This window comes from Tympanuchus pallidicinctus, unplaced genomic scaffold (assembly GCF_026119805.1).
Source record: "Tympanuchus pallidicinctus isolate F22 unplaced genomic scaffold, pur_lepc_1.0 scaffold1, whole genome shotgun sequence".
In the NCBI taxonomy this organism is placed as follows: Eukaryota; Metazoa; Chordata; class Aves; order Galliformes; family Phasianidae; genus Tympanuchus; species Tympanuchus pallidicinctus.
In genome coordinates, this window is record NW_026294618.1 from 25195049 (window position 1) to 25214218 (window position 19170).

Consider the following 19170-nt stretch of genomic DNA (forward strand, 5'->3'; position numbering starts at 1 on the left):
TATGATTCTGTGACTATTACTAAAACTTAGTGATGGGAACACTGATTTCTGAAAACTGCTTTCTGAATGGCAACATGAAAATGGTTTTGCAGTGACAAGTCCATGCACAGTTTCTAATTGAACAGCTGAAAATGACAGACAAAATTTCTACCATCCACAATCCTATCTCACAGCTCTAAATACAAACGCCAGCTCATATTCTAATTGTATAAACAAGTACGGTATAAATAAGTAAAATACCTTCTATGATCTATAAATTATAGAAGTTTCTACCCTGAGTGCTGTATGTTTGCAATAACATTTCACTAATTTTTTCTCAACATTCATCAGTGTAGTGGATCCCATGCTGTTAGTAGTGCTAAAATGGACAAGACATGAGTATCACAATGTACCTCATTCATCTCTGAGACTGTGCCAGCATTCTACATTCAGAGATACGTAAAGCACTGTTAAAAACTCAGTGCAGATATTGTAAGCAGATTTATATAACATGCTTCTCAACTGTGCTATTCAGACCAAGTGGAATACTTTCCTACACATACACAGTTGTAGCAATATAATTATATTGAGTTAACTTGCACTGAGTGACATCAGAGTTAAGGGTTAGTATTTTACACAAAGAACACAGAATCCAATCCTGGCTGCCCCCGGGGTGTATGCCATTCTTGGGCCATGGAAGTGCAGCCTCTGTGACAGCAGTAGCAATTCATGGATGCCTCTGTGGCAAGTTGTTTGAGGACACAGGAAGAAGAAATGACAAGGTGTCTGTGACATGCTGGATAGCTGAACTGACTTTCCATTACAGTAAGTATCAGTATAAGGAGATTTGAGGCAGCATCTTCCAAAACTGATGTCCAAATAAGTGCAATCAATCTTGAAATTCATGCTGATGACTGAAAAAAGAATTTTGTTTTCATATATTTTCTTCAGAAATCTGCTACCTCAAGCATCAGATTACTAGTTTCTAGTGTTTAATTTTAGTAGCTATACTTCTTTATGGAAAAAACCCAAGCATTTCTACAGTCTGATTGCTTACTTTGCACTTTCTGAAAGTAACTATTGAAGAGATTATCTCCTTCCTAAAGATGTTATATCACCCTACTTGTATGGGGAATATTTTAAAGTCTGCAATACACCATAATAAAAAATCTTACCTTGGCCCTTCTGTCCAGTGAAAAATATCAAGTTGTCTTGTAAAGCTGAGTGGTGGTTTAACAACTGAAATTTTAAGTGGAATTCATAGTTGAAGGTGATATTAGGGATTGTAGCGTAAGCTAGGAATGAAGTATATCCAAAGACATCTGTGCCACTGAAACTAGGCTGGGTAATATTAATAACTACATTAAAAAAAAAAAAAATCAGCGTTAGAGCAAATTCTTTAACGTGTATTTGAAATTTGCATTTAATAGTTTGCTTTAAAATTTAAAAGTAAGTAAATAACACACACAAAAAAGTTATTCTGCAGTGTTTTACATATGTGTACACCTAATTTGTCCTTTCCTGTATTTTTATAAACAAGCTTCCTTTACAATGTAATTATTAGCAACTACTGCCATCTCCTGGTCTCTATGTGGCATTGTTATAAATAAAAGTACACTGCAATATTTACTCAGAGGTCATACAGACAAAAGAAAACTCACAAACAAATTCTCCTCCTAAAAGTAAAGCCATTATTATGCATCTCCAAGTGAAAGTGAGCAGGGATGTGCTGAAGAGGTTAAAGAACAGTAATTCTTCATAGGTAGGGAAAAACATATCATGAAATGATGAATTTGCAGCACAATAAACAGGACTTACATGAATTACATTGTTCCACATTATTTGCTGTACCATTTGAATTGGTGGTTGGGCTAGATGGTCTTAGTGGTCTTTTCCAACTTTAATTCATCCTATGATTTCATAAATTAAATATCCAGGAATCAAGTTTATAGAAAAGTCTAATTTACAGTACTGGCAAGTTATTTATCTTTTTTAAAAACACTTTTTAGGTTCAATTTGATTAAAAAAAATTACTTTCTGTTAGGCATTAACCAAGTGAAGAAAGTAGCATTAATATAAATACCTTTGAACATCTGGCCTGAAATAAATGAAAGAAACAATCAATTGTAATCATGCAAATTATAACATCGTCTTTAGTCTGAGGAATATCTTTTCAAATTTTCAACCTAGGAAATTTACCATATTGACACTGAACACATTATTATCTGAACCTGACAAAAGGTGCAGACATAAGCCTGTGAGAAACTGTTCATGGCACAAACTTCAGGTCCTCAGCAGTACACTGTGTACTGTCCCATTTATTAAGCACTACTTCAGATGTGGCACATTATGCCTTCTGTTTTAAACAGGAGCCAGGAAATTTCCACATGAAGTGGTTGCTTTCTCCTAATTACATGAAAACTGGCAGAGAGTTTGTTCCTCTCAACCCAGTCTGCTTGAACGTAACCTCAGGTCTTAGACCTTTATGAGTAATGTGGATTGGAGGAGAAATACAACTCCCATATTTAAATTTGGTATTGGCTGCAGTCCACTAGCATTCCCTCAGACTACCTCAACGTGCCTATGGAAGGCTCAAATTTTGCATCTGCTTTAGTTTCTCAGCTAACTATGACAGATAGACAGCTCCTTTAATAAGAAGCCTTGTCTTTCTCTTCTTCCCTTTTCCCTTTCCCTTTCCCTTTCCCCTTCCCCTTCCCCTCCCTTTTCCCCTTCCCCTTCCTTCTATTCCATTCCATTCCATTCCGTTTCATTCTGATTTACTATAGGAAAGACACATCTAGATCATTAGCTTTCTAATTGAAAGCAATTTGCACAAATAGAATTGGTGGCAGTCATCTGACCACTGGAGGGCATCTCAGGTAGACGTTTGCAAAACAGCTGACTATCCCAGGTTATATCTTACACCAGTGAAAATTCATTTAGGATAGAGTTTTCTTAATCTAAAACACATCACTTATGTAGGTCAGCTGAACAATATGTTAAAATGTTTATTTGACCCCCTCAAATACTAAAGCAGCCTTGAATGGTAAGTCAGAGGGGAGAATTATAGATTTCTAAAATTATGTGGCACGAAGCCTACCTTGTGTGTATCCTGCAACAACCTAATAATGATCTGAATGTCCTTTGTTCTCTATTGCCATAAAAACTGAATGATTCAGAAATTCTGAAATAATCCTCCGTGAAATAAAGAAAACACTTTTTTCTTTTTTTCTGGTCTTTAAGACTGGGAATTGTAGGACACCCAGAAATTAAATTAATTGTTCAGAGCCACAAAGCCAGAAATGGGCTGAAGAACTGAGTACAGAAGTCTCAACTTCAGGCTAGAGCAGTCACTAAGCATTCCTGGCAAACTCAGTTTCTCATTTTCCTGCTCCTGAATATCCGAGCACAACTCCTGTCAAAACTCCTGACAAGATGCAGTTTTCTTAATTTCCATCTTTGACTATGTGAACATCTACATTCAACCCATTATGATCTTTTGGTCCAGTTTTGAGTCTAATCATGCATATTCTGGGTCTGTGAAGTACTTTATATAACATCCAACACTGTAAGTGCTTGAGGCACCCCTGTTGTCCAATAGGTTCAGGATATTGAAGAGACCACTGACCAATGGCTTTTGGGATAAATGATTCACCTCAGAAAAACAGCATAGCAACAAATAAAAATTAGTAGAACAATTGCCCAAGTTACAGTGACAGTAAATCCAGTAATTCACTAATATGGGGCTAAATGTAGTGTCTGGGCCTGCAGATGTATGTAATCCAGGTTAGCAGGAAGGCCAGCAGGAAGTGGGGCATGGCTTCTTCTCCAGATTTGAGAGATTTGAAGAGTTTCAAATTCCCTATTAGGGCTGCTTTATTGTTCACTTGTGGAAGTGCCATCTGCACTTGTCAGCCAGCTGTCACACCCATCCTTATTCCCCCGGGGCTCTCTCTTGAGTGTACGCAGTGCTCAGATGCTACCTGAAATGGTGCTTAACACTGAGTAGAGCAGTACTTAGGTACAGCGTGGTCACCAAATGCAAAAATATCACACTGAGCAACAGTAGACTCACAGGCATATGTAGGTCTTCACAGTGTACTGCACAGTGTTGAAGGAGTTTCTGACACCTACTAAAAGTGAGATGCAGCATCTAATTAACCGGACTATCTTTAGCAGGCAGGTAAACACAGCAAGTGTTCCTAAACAGTCCTCCCTACAACGACCTCTGGGGAGCAAAATGTATTCAGATATCATAATTAATCCCAAGGCAAAAGCTTTTATTTTTCACTGATCTAATCTATCTAAATCATCAAGTGATATTTCTTCCATATTGTGTATCTTTCTGGTCTTTTAAAACTGATTTTATACCACATTTTAAAACATGATTCTTCTCTTCACTGAGTATTATGTACCGCCAGGCCTTCAACCAATCGTGAAAAAATGAAAGGTTACAGCAAATGTAAAATGTTCGGTCTTAGAGATATCTTTTATACAATAACCTTCATTAGCCTGAAATTAAAACAAGACTAGTTTGCCTCACATATTTTAACTTTAAAGTGCAAAAAGAAAAAAAATCCACAATAAATCAACTTCGAAAAATACAGTGATTGGTAAATTTGTATCAAGCAAGATTACTCCAAGTTAACTGTGCCTGACAGAGTACTTGAAGCCTTTTATCAACTTTCTGTCCTTGATCTTATCCTGTGTGTCTGTCAGTCTTACAACATTTACCATTGTTCTCTTCCGCATTTCCACTACTGAACAGGTAATAAAGTACCTGTAATAAGGCATGGTATGTTCCATTGCCTCACAAACAAATAATGACAAATTATCCCATTATATAAGTATATTAATGTAGCTGGCTGCCTACTTCCCTCAGACTGTACATTCTAGCAGATGTGAATATAAAAATGGGAGATAAAAAAAACCCCACAACACTTATAGTTTGAAAAAAATCTTAACAAAGAGAATAAAGTGACAAGAAAGAGAATAATGGTTTCATTATCTTTGAATTTTCTTGTTGTAAGTTAAAATAAATGCTTCTTTCAACATTCACTGTCAATATATCCTGGACTACAGTTTTATAATTCATTGTAAAAAACAAGACAAATCAATAGGCTAAAAAGAGGTGAAGACTTTAGGCTATATAATTACAATCAGATAACCCAGTGCTTTATGTTGAAATTGACTAACTGTGAGCAGTTACCAACCCAGTGCCTGGCTCCAGGATGAGCAGCCATATACATTTGGGATGAGTTCTAATCAATTCTCCTAAATACCAACTCACATATTTGAGAAGGGAGTATTGAAAAGGGGAATGGAAACTGCTGGCAAGCATATTTTCCAGTCTTCCAATCTATAAAAACATCCTCATAAAAGTGTCTTTTGTCATCATGAAATTCTGCAGCCACTATTTCTCTTGCTGGCTTGCAGTACAGCTTTCAATAAACCAGAGCTTACTCTAGTGGATGAAGAGAGTGAAAAATATTTCCTTTGCTGAGTGTACAAAAAATATTTTAAAATTAGATCCTTTTCTTACTCATCATGGAGGCAGCAAGAGTAGATGTTCAAGTGACAACATAAGTTCCTGATGGAAGAAACTGGCTTAAGAAAGCAAATGCATTTCTACAATTTATTATATATTCACAGATTTAAATATCATTTTGCTGGCATGGGGTTCTGGCAGAAGTCTCTCTCTGTGCATTGCAGGACATCATGGGATATTAGAAAAGGGACTGCTGGCTGGAAGGTGAAGGAAGAACTTTCTGCTACAATTCCCCTGTCCTTTGTGCAGAGGGATGGGAAGGATGGGAGCTATCCAGACACCAACAGTGGCAGTGAGAGTGAAAGCCTGCTGTACAGGCAAGCAATAGATACCAGCATAATCTGGGAAGGAGAGGCAAGATGAGGGAGATAAGCTGGTGTTTAGTTGACATGCTTTGCTAGTTCTACACAAAAGCTGTTTTCTTTAATAGTCAGTGTGCCTTCCTCACCAGAAGCTATGGGAAGTGCAAGGAGGAAAAGTTAAAAGAGGGAGGGTGGGTATTGAACTGCAGGAAGGTGCTGTGCCAAGTGGAGCTCAAGGACAGACCCATGATGTCTGGGAGGCGGTACAGGAGGGGTCTTCATAATGCCTAATTCAAGTGCATGATTCCCTCCGAAGAAAAAGGTCTCAGATATCTTCTTTGTCTTGTGGAATTGGTGGTATAGTTCTGTGGTATCCTTACGGAGCCCTTGGGCCCCGTTAGTTTAGCTTATTTTCTGTAATCATATGGACTAGTAACTTTAAGTGAGATTCGATACAATAAAACTGATTTCACTGCTCAAGGATGAAAGTACAAACCTGCAAAACTGGTAATGCTGCAGTGACATTGTGTGTGTACATGTGTGTTAGTTTGCATGTTTGCTTTTTACAACTTTTATGACATATCTCATTTGGAGAGAAAGGAAGAAAGAAATTAAAACTCAGATAAATGCAAACGATTCATAAAATAAATTCTCTTGGGTAGGAAGAAATGCAAGTCTGATCAGCATCCCCCTATCCTATCACTAACCAAAAGCCTCATCATGTGGTTTGATTTTATTTTTTTATATGAGGAAAATCCCCTTGGGCATCTACTGTCACTGAACTGCACAATTTAGTCTGCAGACCTGAACACTCTGAAGGTGACATTGTGTGACAAACATAGCTGCAGAGAACATTTCACTTGCAGGCTGATTTTCACACCACAGAGTTTGCAGCAAGAGACTACTCCCACTTCAGCACTTTGAAATGAATTTTATACACGGGGGAATGCATTCTATACATGCTGGACCCTTCGGACTGGCAAAGATTACCATAGAGGTTGCTTAGAAATGTGTTTCAATGGACTTTTTTCACAGATTGCTGTGAATGCATGCTGGGGACAGCCCTCTTTGGTATGTGTTCTATGAAATGCAATGCCACAGTTAGGATTCTATTTTATCTTGTCACATCTGCATCTTTACACAGTGAAACTAAAATAAACAGAGTAGCTTGATCTAAAAGACTGCAGTTTATACAATTACTCATTTTTGTAATGCACATTGCTTTGAAATGCTTTTCTTTCTTTTAAATTTACCTTTGTTAACAAAGTGCATGCCTTTTACTCTTGAAGCATAAAATATTCTCCATATTATAACCAAGTTCTTCCCAGAAAGTCCCAATTTATTGTGTAATACATAAATCTCTGTATCAACAGTTGAGAACTCCAGGTATTCATATCCATTCCTGGTGAATAAACCATTCGTATTTCATGTTTTTTATAAGCTTTTTTTTTTTTTTTTTGGTTATAATTCTTAATCTTAAAAGTTGAAGTATGGTGATTTGAATGTATTTGAACTCAAGCATCACCTTTGGGTGGAGGAAGCATTACAATGGATGCTGTTGGACTTGATGATCGTTAAGGTCTTTTCAAAGCTGAGCTATTCTATGATTCTATGATTCTAATTTTTTATTTAAAATTGAGATCTTATGAAATGATAAATCTCTCCAGGTGGCAAGCAATTCCTGTTCTAACCTGATCCTCATGTGTCTCCATAGTAAACTGCTGATGTATCTTCCTCACCAACTTTTAAAAGTAGACAAAAAAATATCTAGGTGGTAATTTAAAAATCACTATGCAGGAAAAACCAACCTCATAGCACTGTTGAAGAATGTGTGTTCATTTGGTCTGAAATGGTGCTATTTGCAAACACTTTCATTCACCACCGTGATCCTAACTACTGGAGGAGGGGGTACAGGCACTTTCATTTATAATCCACAAGAAACATAGTACAAGCCAATTTTTACTAAATTAAATGTGAAAGAAAATTTATCAGACGAGGCCTTGAATCTTCAATCTTTTAACATAAAACAGCTGAAAAGGCACAGCTCAATAACTAGATTCAGCTTAAATGCTCTGGATTCCTTTAAGTACATCTTCAAAAACATCAGTCACTTCAGAGTCTGAGTCAAGTCACTCAAGCAGACATGGTCTCTGATCCAAATTATTTTATATTGATGACGTACAGGGCTAAATATATTCTAGTTTTCATTTTTCTAAGTGGCTGTGCTCTTCTTTCAGGTGCAAATTTGTTTAATGTGGGCTTTTCTTTCTTTTTTTTCTCTCTTGTGCAAACCAAGAATCCCTTGCTAGCTGCTAAAAGCTCATCTACAAGTGGCTGTCCCACTTCTCTGCTTGCTGGACTCAACTTGAGCACTGTCTGCAGGTGTGTGGGCACCGTAAGATAAGAAGGACATAAAATCTTCAGAGGGTGACCCTACAAAGATGCTGAAGGACCTTGAGGAAAAGATATATGAAGAGCAGCTGAGGTCCCTTGCTTGTTCAGCTCACATTAGAATGACTTAAAGAAATTGCAATTTAGAATTCATGTTTTCCCATATTGTCACCCCCTCATGCTGACCCATTACATATAGCTATGTAGCTTCATGGGAGAGAGCTCCACATATAATGGTCAAATTACAATCATAGTAACATGGTTATACAGTGAAAAATCAAGAAAAGATGTGTAGTGATAGATAATTAACTTTACTACTTATATATACAGAAAAATGAAAATGTTTTAAGGAATCTCAGAGTAACAGAATGGTAGGGGCTGGAAGGGACATCCAGCCCTCCTGCAAAGCAGGCCCCCTACAGCAGGCTGCACAGGTACGTGTCCAGATGTGTCTTGAATATCTCCAGAGAAGGAGAATCCACAACCTCCCTGGGCAGCATGTTTCAGTGCTCCGTCACCCTCACTGTGAAGAAGTTCCTTTGCACACTGGTACAGAACTTCCTATCCACTAGTTTATGGCCATTTCCCCTTGTCCTGACCTCACAGATAGCTGAAAAGAGATTGGCCGTGTCCCTTTGACACCCACACTCAAGGTATCTATAAACATTAATAAGATCATTAGTTCTTTTCTCAAGGCTGAACAGACCCAGTTCACTCAGGCTTTCCACATAACAGAGGTGCTTCAGGCCTTTTGTTATCTCTGTGGCCCTAAGTAACCTCTATTTGAAGTCTGAACAAGAATAATGTAACCAAAATAAACACAAAGCAATTGCTCCTAGTGTGACTAGATTGCAGCATGCTTCACCTGCTTCAGAAGCTGAAGGAAAGTCCTTGTTTGTTCCAGAAACTAGTCTTCTTTTTCCATATTACATTGAAGTTATTGTCTGTCTATAAGTTTCTGCCATGTTTGTCATTTGTAGTTTTCTCACTTCTAGAATGCTGTGCATATCCCACAAATTGTCACATTTTTCACCCCTGCCATTTTTTTTTCCCTCTCTAATAGTGACACAGCTTTATCATCGCTTACTCCTATATAATTGTAAAGTTTGATATTGTTCTTACTGTGTCTTTAAACTCATAACTGATGGTATTTTGATCTCTAACATGGGCAAGCAGAAGGCTCATCTGTGTTTCTGTCTACAACTTGAGTTACTTTTACTTTGTCTTTTGTAAATAACCTGTAGGAGAAGCAGCGTTGGTAAAGAATCTGCAGTTCTATTTAGTACATTTGTTACATTCATTTTAACAAACAGTCACTCTAAGGTTTGCACATTTTTGCTGATGAGAACAATCAATTACTTGATAAATAGTTGGGAGAAAAAGGCTTCTGTGTTTCAGACTAAAAGCAGCATGTAGCATGCACTTGGTTACTAATCTTCACAGGAGAAACAGAAGATTCATTATAAATACATGCTCCTAGCCTTTTAAGTTTTATGGACCATTTCTTTCTAATAAATGTATTATCTGGGCCACTCATTTTCTTGAACAATTAAAATTGGCTTCTAACACAATTTAAATTGTTCTACCACTGTAATTAGGCAATCTATCATTATCTTCAGATGCAAAAACAAAAGTACATCTTTGGCTGCCAGGGCTATCCATAAGGCTGCACACAGCACGCACTGCATTGTGGTACTGTTTCTTACCTCTTTGTTCACTTTGAGCTTATGTGATAAAAAGATCTTTCGCAGCTCATTTTAACTTTCAGAGTAATGTTTAGCTTAACAAAATTTCTACCTGTGCTCACTTCTAAACTCTTGAGACACAAATTCAATAGAAGGCTTTTCCATATTTCAATAATTTTTCACCTAATGGTCTTTAAGACCCTGATAGATGCACACTCTGTTCTATCGGCTTGTTTTTTCTTCCCCATTTTTCTTACAGTAATGATTCAGAGAGAGTTTTCCCTTTCCACTTAATAAAAAATAAAAATTATTAAGTGGATTTTTATTAAATTAATAATTATTAATAAAAAACACTTAATAAAAATAAAAAGTTCCACCTAAATAAATATTCATCCTAAATAAAAATCCATTCTATGCTTTCACATCCTTCAGGTTTGTAGTCCAGAAAAACTCATGAATCTGTGTACTTCCTCTCACTTCAGACTAGAGACGTCTGACTACAGAGAGCTGTGGAAAAGCCTTGCTGAAGGACTATGGGGAAAAAGCACGAGATGATATTCAGTGTAGACAGGTGTAAACTGAGGTAGGTAGATGACAGAAACATTCCTAGCCTGACATATAGGATGGTAGGCTCTGAACTTGCTGTCAGCAAAGAAAGAGGGTTTTAAAGTTTTAATAGGCAGTTTCATGACAACGTAAGCGCGTTTAGTAATTTATTATTGGAAATTTCTTCTTATATAAATTTTAAATGAGGTAAATGTTTATGGTAAAAAGAAAAAGACAGTGTTGCCCTTTGATCTGACCTGAACACTATTTTACATAAAATTATTAATTTTGAAAGGAAATTTAAATGCACTGCTGAATCATCTCAGAATCAGCTATTATTTTCTATATGCAGATTTTTCTGCCGTTTCTTGTTGCTTCATTCAGTGTCAGGGAAAAGAATACCTTGGATGTTAATACACAAGAAATTCTGACCTATAACAATCATTATAATAAATATGAAATCAATAAAAAACCTTCATTTGATAATAGTCAGATGACCTATTTGCTTATCTTCAATAGTTTTTCTTCATCCTGTCTTCTATTCATAGCAAGCACTTGGTTACATTTAATCTGTTTTTCTTTTTGATCCAAGGAATTAATCAAATTTTAGCATCTGGCAGTATTTTTACAATCCAGAAAGTACTTTTTATACACTTCTTTCATGTACAAAATGTCACAATTCCCTAAGTACAGCAAAAGTCAAACTACAGGAGAAAATGTTTTCTCCAAAGGAGTACTTCACTCATATATCTTTGTCAGCTTCTCTTAAGGTAAATTACTGAAACATCAGCCACTACCTAGTATTTCCTGGCTTGTCTACTCTCAGCTTCTCTGATCTTTTTGTCTCTCTGGATGATGCCTTTGTAAAACAACATGAAGAAAGAGTGCTCAATTCAGATGTTCTTTGCTTGGGACTGCACTTTGTGTTGTGCTGTGTTTACAGGCAATAGGAAAATTGAGGAGGTTGTCGAAGTGGTCACTTACAGTGTTTTGCCTTCAAAACATTTGATTTTGAGAGCAATGGAACAAGTTGCCCAGAGTGGCTGTGGAGTCTCCTCCTATGGACATATTCAAGACCTGTCTGGACGCCTACCTGTGCAACATATTGTAGGGTACCTGCTTTGGCAAAGGAATTGTACTCAATGATCTCCTGAGGTCCCACCCCCTGCAATTCTGTGTTTCCATGACTTGTTTCTTGCCACAGCTTCCACAAATGATAGAAAATATGACTAATGCACACTAAAGAGCATCATTCTTACCATCATTGCAGAGGATGCCAGACCTTCCATACGGACAAAGACAAACAACGTCTTGCCTGGACTTCGGAAAACATGTAGCACCATTTCCACATGGACTTTCATCACAAGTCATGAACTGGCACAGTCTTCCTGAGTAGAGTTTAGGGCATTCACAAAACCAATTTTCTGCATCACTGGCAAAGTTAAAAACAAAACAAAATGTATAAGTATCAAGACACACTTTAAAAAGAGTGGGTTTTGTTCTCAAAGGAAACCAGTGATGTTTGACTTGTGCTTGTAATACATTGCTTTGGTTTCACTCTCCTAACTTTTATTTGCTTGTTTGTTTATGTATATGGCACTAGAGATGCCAGAATGTTTTCTGTGTCACACTAGTTGACAAATTATTTTTTGTTTAATTTTATATTTCAATTCATCTTTCTTGGTAAAATATATGGCTTTTATGATGTGTGGCAATAGCAAATTGTACTGCTCCTTTTATAAAAGGTTGAAATAAAAGCTACAGAAAAATAGCTCTTCTATCATGTCTCAAAAAAAAGGAAAGGAAGAAAGAACAAAAACATAAAGGTTCCAGTTTACTTCGCAAATGGAAGCATCATTTGTACATTCAAGCATTACCTATAGCTCTTGACAATACAACAGAATGTAAAGGAAAGCTGAAATATGAATACTTACAGTGTATATATATTCCACTATTCCACTACTGGAATTGAACCAGAGTAAAGAGGTAATATCTTTGCTTTTGCGTACCTGTGCTCTCAAATACGGAAAAAGTATTAGCATAGACCAGGAAGAAAATCAACTGTAATCAGTCCCAAGGGTAAGAATGCGCATATTCTGTTTTCAGTAATTAACTCTCTAGTGTACAAAGACAGGAAAAGGGCAAATATGGTCCAAAACAAAAAATCAGATAGGAAAACCAGGATTGTAAGGCATTCCTATCTACCACTTACTATAAATGTAATTTCATTAAAGGCTTTATTTTATTCCCTCCCTGTTTTATATCTGAAATCAGAGAACAGGCAGATAGGTCAGTTTATGTGATTACTACATATCTTCTGCACTGAGCAGAAACATGTCTGCCTTATACTTGATAAGGTCACATGTGCCTGTGGGTATGAATGCAAAAGAAATGATGTGAGCTATGCTAAACCACAGCCATTATGTTTTTCCTGATAATAGCGTAATCATTAGGAATTTCAATGATGAAATGTCAAATAAATGTGATTTTTAAAAAATGTGTCCATAGCTTATAATATCCATGCAATCAGGTTAAAGAAAATAATCTGGAGCAGACAGAACTGCTGCATTTTTTAAAAAGGAAATAAGTAAACCTTCTGACAGCCTGTGCATAGCAGTTGATTGGTATATTTCTAAACTGACCACCCGCAGTTCTGGGAAGAGAGAATCTCAGCTGGAAAGTCTACCAGAATGAATCTCATGAATAATGCCTCCAGACACCTTTGGAAAAGAAAATTGCTATCAGCTGCAATAATAAATTTCTATGTGTAGCCTATTCTATTTATAGATCTGCTGCAGACACCAGGACAGGAATGTAAATGAGATACTGGGTCGACTTAGTTTGTGCAGCATTGAAAAGCCTGTTTTCTGCTGTTTCAATGTCAACATTACACAGTTAAGTTAATTAAAAAAGCAACAATACACTGAATTCTTCCTGGAAATCCACAATTGACAGTGATGATCTTCTCTAAAATTAGTTTCTATGTGCAATTGTTGTTGTTTTTTTTTTTTTTTTTTTTTGTGTGTATATATATATATATGTATTTTTTTTAAATAGAAGAGAAGAAAGATCATTGCTGCTGACTACCAAAATACAGACTTTCAATAAACCATTTTCATCAACTGTTCTATTGAGCTACATATATCAATATTGGCTATTCATTCTGTGGTCTTATTTTCAGTGTAACAGCAGACCAAAAATAACATGACTCAAAATATTGTGACAAATTTATTTTTACAAAAAGGAGAAATGTCCTAATGTTGTTATGATAATGCCCTAATAACAAAGAAGGATGAATTCCAATGAGGCAAAGAAAACGATCTTTGAAAAGTTCTCCAAACTAACACAAGAACTTGAAAATATAATAGTTAATCACATGCAAAAAAAATATTACAACCAATTCACAGTAATTAGTATACTGAAATACAAAGTCCCAAATGGCTTATTATTCTCTCTCAAACAGTCTGTTGCTGTACTTGGTATTGAAAAGGATAAGGTTTCTTATATTTTACCGAGTTAATTTCAGCTGGAAGGAGCACAAAAACGCTTGAATGATGAGAGAGCTTCTCTCTTCCCAAGTGAGTTTAACAATTTCACGGTATCCTGCTAATTTTCATAAATGCATGAAGCGAATGAAAAGGGACAGCAAATGGGAATAGTAGTAATTTTTTTTGCCTACATTGTGTACTGTGAATGACTCAGAGAAAAAGTATTTTGATAATTACAGATATGGGCTAAAGAAAGTGCATATTGCTCCTCAGAAAAAAATGTGGAAAATACCAGAATTTTGAGCCTACAAAATTGGAAATGTAATTAGAACGTTCTGCTGAAATGTGTTCAGTGTCTATATTGGTGTTTCAGTTCAGAATCAGAGCGTGATTTAGAAGCAAACCTCCTTGTCATGCCCATTTGAAATGCCCTAGTTCACATTACAGAGTGGTCTCGAGAGTGCATGAACTCAATTTCAGATGAGCCTAAACCAAAAGTCTGTCTCACACCTCAGGTACTGCAGCTGCTAACGGGCATCCATTTCATGGGGTGAGACCAGATCCAGTATGAGTTAAAGATGCTTGAAATGATGAGCAGTAAGGATGCTGGGTCCTCAGCACTACCCCATTTGTCCTGTAAATCTACTCCTATTGAGATACATTATCTGTTAATACAGATACAGATTTATAAGCCATCAAAAAGAAAAACTAAGTTGCCATGATGTAGTACATATCCAAAAAAGTCACAGATTTTAAGCAGGGCAAAGTCCTGAAGTAGATAAAATAAAAAAAAGTCAACCATCCACCATCATTTGAAGCAGGAATGTCACAAACAATAAGAGAAAAAGAGAGCAGAGACAGAAATACTGTAGAAATTGAGTAGAAGAGACAGGTACAATACTCCTAGGGCACCATCACCTCACATCACCAGCCTTATGGGATATGAACAAACAAGTGTAGAGAGGATGAACTGTTTTTCCATCTTTTTACAGTCCTCTTCTGAAATGGTAAGGTATACACTTTTCATTAACATTTCCCATGTGAAAATTTTATTTTGATTTTTGGACTAGACTTTAGCTCAGAAAGAAAATCAAGAAATACTTGCATTGTGTGACATGATACCAGTAATTCAATAACATAACTTCTTCCACTTTGGTCATTACTTGACATCAATGCTCAGTTTTAATAAAATTCAAGTTTCATATCAGTGACACCTTTGGGACAACAACACTGGTTTTGATAGCTATTTTTTTTTTTCTTATGTTGCACAATTCAGAAGAAATAGGATTATAAAAATACACAACCTGTGATAATGCAGTCACTACAGTATTTAACCACAGTTTTGACTTTAAAACTAAATATCTATTTGAAAACAATATTAACTTTGTACAAGGTATCACAGACATTACTTGTATTATGGTTATACAATGGTGTGGTTCTCCACAGAACAATCTATAGGCCTGTGAATTCTTTATCTGTAAAATGCGAATACTACTACTCACAGAGCCTTCAGCTGTCCTGTGACCCCCTCTGAAAGCACTGTACTTGCCATCTGTGTAGCCGCATGTGAGAGGGCTTTCTGGAAGGAAATGCACTCAACACTCTGTAATCATGACAGCACTAAGGTGAGAATTTCAAAAACTACTTGTTACAGTAGTTTTTGTACTTAACAACACAGGTTCTTTTTACTGCTAACTGACACAAAGATAAAGAAATTGGAGGGAAATGCTTCCCAGGCTGCTTCAGTGAATAAAGAGTAGATGTGGTTCCATTTATTTTCAAGTTATTACCATTATGTATTATCAATGCCATTAAAAAAAATAATGGAAACTTAAAGGAGCATCATATTTTACCAGTTTAATTTGACTTACATTTCACGTAAAGAGCTGTAAAATCTCTCTCTAGAAAGTGCTAGAACAATGTAAATGTGATTAGACCTTCATCTAAGAGCTTCGTGTAATAGCCAAGTCCACAGAAACACATTGTAGCCAGAAGCATATCCCTATCTCATCAATAATACTAAAAATATCAAAGGACAATAGATAGAAGAAGCATTGCTTCCTTCTGCACAGCAGGTGATTTTCTTGTATATTATATAACTGCCAATCTTTCATGGTATTACAAAGCTCCAAAAAATCAATTCAGCTTTCCTGATGCTTTAGGACTCTCACTGAGGTTGCCTCAATTATGGTATCTTCTCTAGATCTGAGTGCTTTTGTTAGCTTTACTGTTTTGAATCTTTTTTCCGCTATCAGGAATTATTATTCTGCAAGCTCTGGTGATTCACCTTAAATTTCCTTTCCTTTCACTGAAAGCACTTTCTAAACTGCTTCTCTTTATATAAACAACTACTGACAAGCTCTCTTTAAACCAAGCTTAAATCACTTGTGAACTAAATTGCTTTTGAAAACTCCTAGGGAAAATACTTCCAGATTGCTTGGGTGCACTCATGAAAAAAGCTTTTGCTTTGAATTTTGTTTGAGGCAGGCTTACACTCAGTTATGCTGGCTCAAGCATGGAATAAACAGCGCCTGATTCTACTGCCGAGCCCACATTTAGCTTCTACCTCCAAGTACTTTGATCCAGGTGAAAAGCATTAAAGTGGGAAGGTTCCAGCTCCACTTCAAGAAGGAGAAAAAGAGAAACAAAACAGTTACAGCACCTTCTTTGCTGGCTGCCAATATACAAGAGCCTTTTGCATACAAAATAGTTCAGCTCAAACAAAAACCAAATGTATAGGATCTAATTAAGAAATTTAATTAAACAGATGCTTAATCCATCCCAGTCAAACAACAATAAGCATCTGTTCAATCTTACTACTTCTAAGCATACAAATTTGCCTGAACAAGAATTTACTCTTGAAATGTTACCTAAATTTTAGAAGGTTCATTGAAGTAGTATTTGCGTTGGTTATCACTTTGGAACAACTGCATTTGAGTCATGGAAATGGTGCAAGAGGAGGAACTGTTACTTCTTGGCAGAATATCTATTTGGGAGCTGTGAAGATGTCATTATTTTCAGAAATCTAGGCCTGCTAAAAGTTATTTTAAACTGTACTCATCCAAATAGCTAACACTGTACTCTGTATTCAACGCTGTATTCAACTTTTCAGGACCATGATGCCTCTTATGGATTCTTCTATAAAACTTCTTTATCCCCATCATGTGAAGGCATCCATTAATCTGCTGGATGCACAGGAAGCCCCATGATGTGGCAATTGCCATCAGTACTGTCACATGAGAGGATATACAGTTGTGTTACCAAGCACTTTTGGACACCTATAGCATAGTGGTGGATGGTAATAGATCTCTCAGCAAAATGTAGAGCAGACAATGGTTGACGGTAAGAGTGTATGTGGGAAGCAATTCATTCCCTGGCCACATCTCAGAAGAGGAATAGGATCTGTCAGGCAAGTGCTCTGAGGCTGTAATTACCCTTCTCCAGTTTTCTGGGATTTCTCAGTTGTTTTCTGTCTTTCGGTTGCATAAGAATTGTAAATAGATGTTATTATTTGTTACAAGATATTTATGAAAATGAAATGAAAAATTAAAAAACGCTGAAAGGATGATTAAATTGATAATAAGAAAACAGCACTTCATGAAAAATGGCCAGGTAAACATATCAACATTTTCATCAACATGAAGTGGGAGCTAGATCTCTAACTCATGAAAACACTGCCTAACTTCTATTTGTCCTTTGCAGATCTCTCATAATTCGTCTATGACAGCAAGTTTGCAATTGCTCCCAGCAATTGCTCCCAGCAATTGCCACAAACAGTTTTGCATCAACATATTTACTCCTTGCAATCAGATTCATCAGTGCTGTATCCAGAACAGTAACGCTGATCATTTGCATGTAGCATATTGCTTCTTGCTCTGTATTCCTTAAAGAAGCTTTGTATACTATTACTCATTTCTGTTAGAATATTAAAACAATTTTTTAGCACAGAAGCATTCATTACTGAAATGTTAGATGAATTTATAGGTTGTAGAACTATGTAATTTAGTCATTTAAGAGATTTCAGTTTCCTCACATAGCAACAGTAGTTTGCTACGCTGATCTTGAGGAGATGGATAATCACAATGTTGAAGAACAAAATTGTGAATTGTTTTTAAAATAATAACGTTTACTTTAAATTCACAATATAATAGTTTTGAAATGATTGTAATCTAAATCTAAAAACAGTATACTGTGAAACAGTTTATGTAAATCCAATTTTCATTACACTTTCTCAGTTTCTTCCCAGCAGTATTTTCTGTTTCTAAAATAGGTTTTTGTTTACACAAATGCTACCCAAGCCATTCTGAGTTCAACTAATGGAAAGAAGGTTTCATAACCACCTCTTCATTGTGGTGACCCTGGTTCTTCTAGCAGTTTGAAGATTTAGTGATCAGTGGCACTGCATTTTCTTTTTATCTTTTTAGCACTCATTATCCTTTGTACCATTATTTAAAAATGTTTTTATTTGTAAGTAATTCAACATTGGTATTTTCTTATAGGCCTGGTCTATGCATAAGGCTGAAAGCCAGGAACTAGTAGAAAAGAGTAGGTCAAGCTTTGAATTACACCTCAAAACAGAAAGCACTTGCAGACAAATATTCTGCATTTGCACTGTGTCTAGTGAAAAGTTCCTTCTGCCTACACATCATGCTTAAACAACAAACATATATTAAACAAAGTATTTTACATACATTACATACATTATAATGCATTTTTCTTTTACTATTCCATGGTGTAGTTAATGTATATGAAATTCTTCAATGACCTAATCAATCGTGACAGAAGTATAAGACATTGCCTGTACATTAACTTATTCTTTGAAATAACTGACTGAAGTTTAACTTGAAATACATCCAAAAATCATTTGCCTATGGAAAAGATTTCTTCATGCTCCTGGTCTAATGGAGTAAATCACTACATACATAGCATAGGACATAGCAGATTCCCAAACACCAGCACCATAGAACATTGTGGGCTGTGCTCATGTCTATTAACACCTGAATTTGGATCTATTATGAATCTTGAGGTGATATGTGAATGATACCAGGAACTGACATATTTTTGAAAATTTCAGTGTTTATGAAAGGTGTTCAGTTAATGAAAATTCTGGGATTGGCACAAATATGATAAATAAGCATCCTAAGCACCCTTATAAATGACCAAATGAATTTATATGCCTCAGAAGGCAACTCAGGTGACTCTGCCTTTTCCATCTGTGGCTTCTTTGACTG

General features: G+C 36.2%; 1 protein-coding gene across 2 annotated transcripts in view; it reads right to left on the bottom strand.

The window, feature by feature from the left end:
• Positions 1–19170, bottom strand: part of EYS (eyes shut homolog) — a 320477-nt gene that overhangs the window by 31116 nt on the left and 270191 nt on the right. For both annotated transcript variants that reach the window (XM_052700892.1, XM_052700902.1), the window contains exons 11-12: positions 11711–11883; positions 1155–1337 (exon numbers count right to left, since the gene is read on the bottom strand). In XM_052700892.1, the coding sequence (XP_052556852.1) occupies positions 1155–1337; positions 11711–11883 (356 nt within the window). The remainder of the gene's footprint in view (positions 1–1154; positions 1338–11710; positions 11884–19170) is intronic.